Raw genomic sequence first — 11,805 nt, forward strand, 5'->3', positions numbered from 1 at the left:
TTTTATAGTTTTTAATACACTATAACTCATAAAAACACACTTTTAGAAAAGAAAAACGGCTATTCGAGGAGAAAAACCCGGTTTCTTTGATTTTCGAAATGTGAGCTTTTCAAAAAAACCGAAACCTACTTAACCAAAAAAAACCGGTTATAAAAACCGAGCCGATCACCCTAATATATAAGTTTATAATTCAGTTTGTATTTTTCATATTTCCACAAAAAGCCACGACTTACCTATATGTATATATATCGAAGACTAAGTCATGTACATAAACAATTCATATATCATATGAAAGGGATTTCAAAGACATTCCAAAGACGTATGCGATATTCGAACCAACTATATGTCAATTTATCTGGCAACAGTGATTCCACTTTAAATGAGTTAGGGGTTTCTTTCAAACGATTTTTTAAATGAGTTAGTCAACATAGGAAACTGAATTTTTTAAGAGTTTTGTGTACCAGAATATGTAAAAAACCCGATTTTGAAAAAAAAAAAAAACCAGATACGACCTTTCTATATTATTGAACGTTTAGCATATTTCGTAATATTAGGTAAACAAATTTTTTTTTTTTTAATTCTTTAAAAATTAAAAAAAAATATTTTTTTTTTTTCAAAATAATTTTTAATTTTTTTAAAAATTTATGATTTTTAAAAAATTATTCATAAAATGTTTTTTGTGAAAAAAAATTCGTGTTAAAATATATTTTTCGCGATTTTTACATATTTGTATGAAAACTATTCGAAAGAATTTTAAAAACTGAGTGTTTTTCAGACACATTTTTTCGACTCATTTTTCTTTCGACATCGTGGAACAGGCAGTAGGTGAATGTTATAAAAATAGGTGACGTGATTTGCCTTATTATGAATTAATTATTTGAAATTGCGGAAATAATTTTCAAAGTCGTCCTTTTCTTTATAAACAAGAATTGTGTCCATTAAACTTAAGTGGGTATAGATTTTATTTTGACAATTGTAAAGAATTGATCCATAAACCAAACTAAACACAATCATAAGCCAAATTAAAAAAAGAGAATATGTCTATTCTCTATGATTCACAGGTTAAATATAATTCCGCTATGAAACAATTTAAATTCATTCATTCAATTCAAAAATAAATATACATACATATTTTATTGAACTCGAATGTTTTTCATAAGCTACAAATAGTAATAATTGTCCTGTTCCAGTCACAATTATTATAAAGTTTTAACAACAGACTGAGGTATTTGGCGGCAGAAGTTATTTTTTATGTCTTTATATATGACTAAATCATGTACATCTGTCAAGTGCTGTAATATATTTTCTAAAACTTTTTTTTTTGAGTAGAACTCAATTAAGAGATTGAAATGATTTTATTCTTTTTTCAACATGGTTATTTTAAAACATGTTCATATGTATGTAGTAAGTTTTATGTATAAAAGGTATGCATGTATTATGTATGTATGTTTGTAATTGCAATGGAATATCTGTTGTGTATGTGGGTTTAATTCGCAATATTAGTTGATGTTTTACATAACTTTACACTATTACGAAAATGTCTACGAACTAATATACGTTTACGTTTTCTTTTGACACGATTTTGAATCGGTGAAATATGTTTTTTAGACCGTTTTGTCCGTTGTCATCATTTAGTGGAGTTTGTTTGCAGGGTACTAGAGTTCTCATCATTGAAATCACTTGTCGTCGCATTACTTGTGTGTGTACGTCTTTTATGGTGTTGTTGATGCTGCTGCTGCAGAGATGTACTAGGAGACGTTGAATTTGTAGCTGCCGGTGTGGAGTTGTTTGTTGAAGTGGTAGTCATTATGGAAATGTTTTTTTGTGAAGCATTGCTATTTCTACGAGTACCAGGACAATTTGAGTTATTACCAACTGGTGACCCTACTGGTGTTATAACTGAGGCAGGATTTGATCCGTATTCGTTATCTTCATTTAAATAAATATCCATATGATCTACGGTATCAGCGTTAGCGAAATTGTGATCTCTTCTTTCACTCTTTTTCCACAAATAATAAAATTGTACCAACTCGCGCATTGTACGAGTTCGTACCTGTAAAAGAACAATTTTATGCATATTTACAAGCTAATCGAAATTATTGATTATGTTGTTCGATTTAAAACTAACTTGGTTTTGTCTAATTTTAAGAAAGTCTTTTCCATACTTTTGTATGCCCTCCTCAAATTTATGACATTCTTCTTCGGACCATAAACTCATGCAATCATTAAGCGGTAGCGCATTCAAACGTTTTCTTCGTAAGGCTTCCTTGAAATCATAACCACATTGTACCAACAAATGAAGAGCCTATAAGCACAGCCAAGAATATTAATAGATTTTCAATTGGTATAGCACATATGTAGTATTATTTTATATTTACCTGTTCGTTATCTTTAATTACCGCCTGACTGTCCATATCTATAGTAGTCGCTGACGCTTCAACATGTAATTTATCCCCATTCGCTAAAAGGGAATTATTTTCCAGATTGTCTTTATTGCTGACAGCTCTACCATTTTCCTTTGAATGGTTTTCCAAGTTTGTTTCAATGGCAGAAACTTCTTCTTCGCCTTGTTGATTAGATTTAATGTCTCGTATTTTAATTAAATATTCTTCTACTTCACGTTCACTAACTTGACTGGGTTCCCAAATGAGTTTATCTTCATTTTCATATGGTAAAATATCGCCATACTGCGACAATCCTACTGGTATAGTAGCTTGATATAATGTTCCAATCATTACTTTCTTTTTATAATCTTCATCCTCTTCTTCTTCGATTTCTTCATCATCATCTTCAACTCCATATAAAGATTCTAGGGGAATATCTGTTTCTATTTACTTTAATATTCAATATTTTATTAAACGTTCATTTGGTCCATAGCTCTAGCTAACCGTTTACTTCGATATTTTTTATTTTTTTTTGCAAATGTTATATTATAATATAATATTATATATTAATATTATATTTTTGTATTTTATAAAAAAAAATCTTTTTTTTTCATCATTGAATCCATGTAATAACCATGAGTAAGAATTTTTATATTGACAAAAGATTTACTAAAACTAATTGCATAAATAAATGGCTCATTTAAAATAGAAAACGATCTCTTCAAAGTAAATGTTAATATCAGAGACCGAAACTGGATGAACCATTTCCAGGTTCATGCAGTTAAAGAGGCGAAATAAATAAAACACAATTTCCAAAACAAAAAATATTTAAAATTGCCAAAAAGTACCTTTTGTTTTGCGACTCCTAATATAAGTATTTCACAAAAACATAATTTTCACAAAATACCAGATTATTCCAAAATAAAAGAACTTTGTAATATTCAAATATGCAACATAAGCTACAGTAGAATTGGTTAATTGTATCGAAGTAGAGTAGTGAGAACGGTTAACGAAAGAACCACGAGAAAAGGAAAAACATCAACATGAATTACTTACCTTTACTATCGCCAGCCATATCATCATTAACTACAACTACATTATCAAATGTTCCTTCTGGATATAGATCGAGTAAATGAGATCGACGAACTTTAAGAATTTCACCATGTGTAATTCCATTATCGCTTATAATACCATCGTCTTCTTTTCGCTCTTCATCTATTGATGGAGTTGGGGGTTTTCGTGGTGACAATGTGCTGCTGGCGCATTCTTCGTCATAATCTTCAAGCCTTTTATCATCAGCCAAATCTTTCTCATCTCCACTTTCTGGAATAATCATTTCTGTATTTGTTTTGCCATGTTTCGAAGCTTCGGCAACGTCAACGGAAGTGGGGCTTTCTTCAATAGATTCATGTAATGTTTGTGTAGCACGGGCATCTCGCTTTTGCTTTGACTTGTGTTTTTTCTTGTGTGATGATGATTTTTTAGATTTTTTCCTTGATAGTTCTGTTGAGGGAGGTTGAGGGGGCAATGCTCTATATTTGGCTAGCAATTCTTCTAAAGGCATTTCACTTTCTTCCTTTAGCGTATTTATTTCCTCATCTGGATCTTGTGATTCGAGGGAAGCTAAGGCTTCTTCCTCATTTAATGTTTGCTCATCATCGAAATCATTCACCATCATTTCAATTGTTGGTTCAAAAGTGGCATCATTAGCACTGGTGGTCTGTGAAGTGGAGGACGACGATGATGGTGACTGGGGATCAACGAAAGCTTCATGCAAATTAACCGAGGATGGTGAAACATTACGTTTTTCTCGACAAAGTGACAATGATGGCGCCTTTGTCGGTGCGTCGATGTTAGTTTGAAACTCACCAATGGCTAACGCAGGAGTGTTGCTCGCCTCCATGTTCTGTGCTGCACCATTATCACTTGGTTGGCATGTAGTTGTTGCTGTCCTGATTTGAACGTCACTACAAACAATTTTACTTTCGCTACCCGCCTTCTCATTTGTCTTACAAATGGACGTTTTTAATGTACTTGGATCCGGAGACATTTTAATTGCGTCAATATATATTTATCGAAAACATTCCCAAATTTACACACAAAACTTGCCTATATTCCCAGGAATGCCAGGAACTTTTAATCGCTGTCCCCAACCAAAATTAAAAATATCCCCAAAAATCCCCAACTATTGTTTTTCTTGAAATTTTCACAAAAACTAAACTACATATTAAATAAATCGTTCAATAACAGATCAAATTAATTGTTATAACATTAAGAATACTCCTTCAAACCAAAATTCGTCTGAATTAGTCAAAATTTCTTTTAAAAATATTAATTCCAATTGATTGAAAATTTTTTCCACTGCATCTCGTAACACATAATTTCAAGTCTTATATAAAATTAGCAGTGCTATCTTTAATTAACCAAACCAAAGCATAAAGACATTTGAGAATAATCAATTGATAATTCAATTCGAAATTACAGAATTACCCCTTGCGTTGAACTTAACCAACTATATTTGTTTTGATCTGCACATAAAATCCGACTATTAGAACACTATTTGAAGATACTGATTCGTATTAAAAGATTGTATCATATTAGAAGTTATGATACGTACAATCAATAGCATTAAACATCTCAATTTTCTATTCACAGAACATGAAATAAAGTTCACTTATTGGTAACTTATTGCTTTGTCGATAATAAAGCCACCATAAAATAATTATTTTATCCCCATAAAATCCCCGAAATATTTGTTAATATCCCCAATGAAATCCCCAAACGAAATTGTCTATCCCCAAAAACCTTACAAAATCCCCATTTTTGGGGACAAATCCCCAAGACTGGCAAGCCTGTATATTCCTCACAAGAAACTCATAGGCAATCAAAGTTGCCATTTGACGGCGTCATATTGTCCAACGCGTCGGCTCATGGAGCCGAAGCAGCTGACATTAGTTTTTCGTAGCTTCTGGCAACACCGCGGCTGACATCAGCAAAACCATTTTTTTGAATATGAAGTTTTTACGATTTAAGCCTAGTACTCTGTTCATATTTGCGAAAAACTATGGTTTTTGCATGCGAAAAATTTTACATGCTGTTTGACAGCTAGCTGTTCGTGTGAAAGAAGTGCTGCGTATGTTATTTCGTGTGGAAAAATAAGGTTGCCAGATGTAATTCACATGTTTTCAACAATAAAAACAGAGTACTGCTTTTGCGAAATTATTTCGCATATATTTCATTCCAATTATTTTATATGTAGTTTGACAGCATTTCGCACGAAATTTTGAACAGAGTACCTAGCTTTAGATTTGGGGGGTCTATGAGCCAAACATTCCCATAACAAATACACAAGCGTGAGCATGTGAGCAGTTGATGTTGAATATGAGCCGGAGTATAAAGTTGCCAGATTGATTAAAATACAACAATTTTCTTCTTTATTATTTTCTATTGAATCAACAAAAAAAAGGCGGGAGTAAGAAGGCAAAAGCTAGTTTTTTTGATTTTTTTTTATAATTTTGCAAGGATATTTTTTAATAAAGAATCCTTTGAAATATGGCTGATGCCTGAGATGATATAAAGGCCATGAAAAGCAAACGTAATACGTAGTTATCGTAAAAAGGAGAGACTGTTAACGTGTTTATTTAATTCAATAACTTTATAAATTTTATTATTATTTCCATCTAATGTTCCTTAATATTTTATATCAAATTTATTGAAAGAAAATTTTCTTCATTCTAAATAAAATTTTGTTAAAGATAATAAAATTTTCAAGAAGTCGCTAAATTAGTGGCTTATTCAAAATCCGATAAAAATAATATTGGAGTTGTCAAGAATCCAGATAAGAAAAGCATAAAATGGTAACTATTAGTTTTCTACTCAATAGCTAAAGAAAGTATCACTCATAACCAAATCTGCGGATGTTGCTGTGTTGATTATACATATATTATTGAATAAATTGGCCAAACAGGGTGCCGTTTGTAAGGATTACGATTGGCGAGGAAAATGGGTATATCTTTCTAAAAGAATCTAAAATTCTATTAGAACTTTATAAGAGCTTCATTAATGATAATTTCTAAAAACCACAAAAAATTGTCTTGTGTGGGAATCTAACCGGCATGCTGATTGTTTTTTTTTTTTTTTTGAAAGTTTAGTTGCGGTTGTGCACTTTTCATGTTGAGCAAAACAATTTTTTATAAATAACACTTCTACAAAATACACTTTTTGTCAGAACTTGAAAAGCGACCTTATAGGGATTGTAGGCCTAGGTGAGGACATAGAAAAACCGTTTTCAAAGACTTGGGTAACGCCCTAAAAATTTTGAGTTATTTTTAAAAAACGTTTAAGGTATATCGTAGTACTTTACGATTTTAAACAATTATGGAAAGGCAAAGAATTAAGCTTTCATAAAATGTATGTACTAAATATATATTCCTAGAAATAGGGTAAGTTTTTATAAAACGTTTCACATTTTTTTTCGTAATTTTTCAAATTCAATAATAGTTATTTTAATTTTTTTTTATATGAAACTTATGTAATTTTTTTACTAAATATGTAATCGCAAATACCGTTACCTCTAAATATCGTTACCGATACTTTATAATTATTTTAAATTTAATACATCATACAAATATAACCCTGCTCTGTAAATTAACAACCCTTTATCCATGTACAAAATCGTGCGATTTGCCGAACACCAATATGTCAATAATAAATTACAGAACAGGGATGATTGTTTAAATGATAATTTGTTCCGCAGATTTCATATGGTGTGTCGTCGAAATTGTTTATTATGAATTAACGGAATAAAACTAATTTGTGGTACCGATTTGATTTTTAACAGAAACATATGTATGTATATTTAAATGGTAAACATGAAGAAAAAAAATAATTGGAAATGTTTTATAACTTAACAAATACGTATGGTATTTTTACCCATAACAACAATGGTGCCTTCGTCTTGGATCTCTTTAAGTGCGTCTTCAAACTGTTCACGAGTAATGAGCTGCAAACAAATATGTAATAATTTTAATATTATCTAATTTACTCGCGATATTCGTAATACGATATCGATGGTCACACATTGACAGTTTTGATTCCATCATACCGATGTTGGCTGGGTGGCATAATTCAACCTTATCGTGTAAGGCGTTGGCGTTTTACGCCCTCGACAGTTTCGTACTATTGTGTAAAATGCAACATGTTGCATTTTAAAGACAAAATGAAACATGTTTCATTTTACACGATATGGGTGATTATCTCATGCAGATAACAATTGTCAGTAAAGCGGTGTCAACACGTGACCAACGATATGTGTGTATGTATAAATTGACGACTTACAATTTGTGAAGCTTCCTTAATTTCTTTGAAAAGTTTTTGATAAGGCACAGTTGGTATTTTGCCTTTCTTTTGTAGATTTTCTTTAATGGCTGCCACTAAATCGGCTCTCTTCTTACGAGCAGCTGTTGAAAGACCAGTAGTTAAAATTCCCACATCTATTTTGCCCGACAAAGGATCCGTGGCCGATTGTTTGAGGGCTTCGCGATGCAAACGCCATGCTTCCTCCACATCTTGGACTGTAACTTGTTGACTTAAACGAATTTTAGCATGTGCCTCCGAAAGACGAATTAAACTCTCAAGCTGGCGAGGATAGGCGGATATCTGACCACGCCCCGCTCCAACTTTTCGCATGTCGACATATGCTTGTATTAAACGTTGCTGTGCTTCTTCAGACAAAGTGGGAGCAATGTGTTCGCGGGCATAGGCCAAATAATCACGCAAAACACTCATGTCCTGAATACGAACAAAAAAATAAACACGATTATAATTCGATGGAATCACAGTGTAAACAATTACAACTTACAAACATTGTATCCTCTTCCTCATGCCGAGTTATGTAGTACAATGACACCAAATGTCCTGCTAAACGACGATCAAATATTTCATCTTGGGGATCGAGAACCAAGAAAATCAAGTCAAAACGAGACAGCAGAGTGTGTGGCAAATGTACATTATCAATTATATTTTTCTTTTTGTTCCACTGACTTTCAGCAGGATTGGCGGCTGCCAATATCGATGTACGAGCATTGAGTTGGCAAATGATACCGGCCTTTGCAATACTTAATGTTTGTTGTTCCATAACTTCATGTAAAACACTACGAGTAGCATCATTCATTTTATCGAATTCATCAATACAACACACACCATTATCAGATAGAACTAGCGCACCACTAGGAAAGAAAGCAAAGGTTTGGATTTAACAAAAATATGCAATAGAAAATTTCTTTCACTCACGTTTGCAGCACCAATTGCCTAGTTTCTGGATCTTTCGTAACGTATGCTGTTAGGCCAACAGCAGAAGAACCACGTCCCGAAGTGTATTGAGAACGTGGTACTAAGTTGAAGACGTATTGCAACAGTTGTGACTTCGAAGTACCTGGGTCACCACAAAGCAGTAAATGAATTTCAGATCGAAAGTTTTGTCTGCCCAAAGTAGAATGTTTTTTCTTTGTGCCACCGAACAACTGCAGAAGAATGCCCTTTTTAATGTCATCATTTTCGTAGATGGAGGGTGCAATAGCACGGGCCAATCTGTCGTATATATCTGGTTTTTGCGAAAGTGCATGCAACAACTCCACTCGTTCCGGAGGGAAAATATGATCTTTACTAATAAAATAAAAATTAAAAAGCAAATGATAAATAGAGACGTTGAAGAAATTAATTGATTCTTACTTACCCCTCTTCTTCTTCATATAAACGTTTATTATCCACTTTGCGGAAATGAACAACGTCAACATGAGTTTTATAGATGCTTTTAACGCTAGATGAAGTGTTACTATTTTTCATGGGAGTAGCGCGATATATTCCGGTCACAGTAACACGATCACCGGGTTGTACTTTGTCGACTAAATCATTGTGAGCGTATAAAAGAACGTTGTGAGGCGTTTGGCCAGCCGCCATATCGTCTGGCGACTCTTGTAATTTTACCAATTGCTTGTCTGTGAATTCAGAGCGATTGTGAACCAAACGGAAGCAATGATTTGTATTACAATTTGTACACAATGTGGGTTGAGCAATGCGTCCACGATCAACCTCTACGGTGGTGGCAAAGTCGCAAATAATACATTTAAAGAATGCTTCTCTCATCTCGGGAATAACATTAGATGTACGAATGACCATACCACTGATACTGATCAATTGATCCATATCCTCCGGATTAAGCGAACGCATGTTGCGTGTTTTATCAGCATTGAAGGGACGAACTTGAATTTGATGTTCCAACACTGCAGCTGGGTAATGTTCGAAGAACATTTCGTTTATGGCCATATCAAAACTAGGTATGACTTCTTGGGGATAACAAATCAATTGGCGATACAAAGCCTCATCGAAAGTCTTCAAATGAGAACAATTCAAATTCAAGTAAGGTTCTTCGAGAGTATGAATTTCTTCCAGCTTTTGTAAATACAATGGTTGATTAACGTCAATATTTTCGGAAATTTCATCTTGCTCAGCGGTAGGATCAATATAACGTAGAAGAAATTGTTTGAATTTGGTTTTACAATGGCTAACGACAACATTCGTACCCCATACCACCATCTGAGGAGCTGTAGAAGCCTCCGACACTGGATCAGTTGTTTCCGAAACACGCTCAGGTATGGGTTCCAGCTAAAAATAAATCAAATTTATTACACAAACTATCTTCCTTAAATTCACTACAACTTACCCCAGTACCGGCAATTGCTACCTGACGCATTCTTTTGTCTGTACGTATATCAGGTCTTGCTCGCAATGGCGTGCCTCGAATGCCTGAACGTGGTGTTCTTATAGAACCCATTGAACTGGGTGTGCCATAATTTAGTGGAGAACTTAAATCAATTTCACTCATATTGACACCCAAGCCCCTAGCTGGGCTAGTCGCTGGTAAACTTATATTACCCGGTGAAGTAGGAGGCAAACTTATGTTATCCGAAGGCTGGGCATGTTGATTGGGTCCCATACGCATCGGCGTCTCAGCATCTTGCACATTAATAGCTAATGGAAAATAGAAAAAAGTTATTATCAAATTATTAACACCGAGACGATAATTTCCACAACTTACAACGTGTTGGTGTCTTTTGACCCTTGGAGGTTATACCGCTATTAGGCGTTCTTGCGGGACTAGACATAATTAATTTTATTTAATAATTCAATTTGCAATTTATGAAACACACACAACAATCCTTCCCAATAGTTTGATAAACAATAAACTTCTGTGTTGAAAACTAAAAAACAACAAGCGTTTTACACAAAGATTTACGCGCCAAATTGTGAACAAAGTTGCCAGATGATTTTGGTGTCAAGTTTGAGAAAAAAATCGTCAAATCAAATTGAAATTTCAAAATCGTCAAAATTAAAAAACAACACAATTTTTGCGAGCAAAAAATGTTATGTGATCTTCCACTGGTATGATTTCTCTTACTTAGCGTTTACACATGCAAGTAAGAGTTGCAAAAACTCAACACATTCATACTTTTGCACTAACACAATTGTGTAAATTTACACATGCATAGTGATTGTGTTAGTGCAAACGTATAAATGTGTTCAGTTACTTGCATGTGTAAACGCCAGGTTACCCTGCAGCCACACGATCAAGTTTTTCTTGATAGTCTTTTACATATACTGTTTGTCAAAATTTATAAAAATTGAAAGCTGTGACGTAGGCTGCACGCAACTTGTAAACAATTTTAGTACAAATTGTGCAAAAAAATGTAATCAACTGTTTTCTTGATTGAAAATTGAAACACCAACTTGAACGGGAAATTGCAAGTTCGTTTCCATTCTTAAAAGTGTGAGCTGATTATAAAATTTATAGTAAAATCAGTAGTTAATTTTTGCGAGCAAATAAAATTCAACTCTAAGAAAATTGATAGATTTGTAAATTTTTTAAAAAACAATTATTAAGCATGGCTAGGAGATTCTATACTATATTTTTCAAATCGGAACACAAACGAAGAAATAGGAACGTTTTAAAAATTTAACATACACTTGCCGAATCTTATAAACCCTTCGAAATAATAAGATAGTTGTTTCGAATGTCAAACTCCATATATATATGTATGTATAAAAAAGTTATTAATTCGCTCGTATTTGCCTGAATTCGATACTGGTATATAAATACGCCTTGGTGAGACAAAAACTCGACTTTTCGCATATTTATGATTTGTTTTTCAGTTAAACGAACTTTTAGGATGACGTAATATTTTTCAACTTTGAATAATTTTCCATATAAACATAATTTTTTTTCTTTTTCAAGCATTTTTTTTCCAAATTTTCAAAATTGTTAAATTAATGGGAATTTTAATAATCGTTATGAATAACGCTGTCAATTTTTATCTGTGTATTAAAAGTTCTTGTTATCAACACTTCAATGGATGTGTTGTCAATG

At 33.1% G+C, this 11,805-nt stretch overlaps 2 protein-coding genes across 4 annotated transcripts; both read right to left on the bottom strand.

The window, feature by feature from the left end:
• Positions 1–1,102: 1,102 nt before the first annotated feature.
• LOC135960588 (mesoderm induction early response protein 1) lies at positions 1,103–4,510 on the bottom strand. 3 transcript variants are annotated; one of them, XM_065511909.1, is made up of 4 exons: positions 3,441–4,510; positions 2,379–2,809; positions 2,129–2,305; positions 1,103–2,053 (listed from the first exon to the last, which is right to left on the bottom strand). In XM_065511909.1, exons 1-4 carry the CDS (start codon positions 4,432–4,434, stop codon positions 1,628–1,630), a joined length of 2,028 nt encoding a protein of 675 aa, XP_065367981.1. In that variant the 5' UTR covers positions 4,435–4,510; the 3' UTR covers positions 1,103–1,627. The 3 variants fall into 3 exon arrangements, with proteins under 3 accessions (XP_065367981.1, XP_065367978.1, XP_065367980.1); XM_065511906.1 differs by having other exon boundaries at positions 2,379–2,827; XM_065511908.1 differs by having other exon boundaries at positions 2,379–2,821; positions 3,441–4,509.
• A 2,699-nt stretch (positions 4,511–7,209) lies between these two features.
• dpa (disc proliferation abnormal) lies at positions 7,210–10,621 on the bottom strand. The gene is made up of 7 exons (XM_065511689.1): positions 10,480–10,621; positions 10,105–10,412; positions 9,118–10,046; positions 8,676–9,047; positions 8,245–8,611; positions 7,722–8,174; positions 7,210–7,386 (listed from the first exon to the last, which is right to left on the bottom strand). The coding sequence occupies exons 1-7, from the start codon at positions 10,544–10,546 to the stop codon at positions 7,291–7,293; spliced, it is 2,592 nt and encodes an 863-aa protein (XP_065367761.1). The 5' UTR covers positions 10,547–10,621; the 3' UTR covers positions 7,210–7,290.
• Positions 10,622–11,805: the final 1,184 nt, after the last annotated feature.

The sequence above is a fragment of the Calliphora vicina genome, chromosome 5 (genome assembly GCF_958450345.1).
Source record: "Calliphora vicina chromosome 5, idCalVici1.1, whole genome shotgun sequence".
In the NCBI taxonomy this organism is placed as follows: domain Eukaryota; kingdom Metazoa; phylum Arthropoda; class Insecta; order Diptera; family Calliphoridae; genus Calliphora; species Calliphora vicina.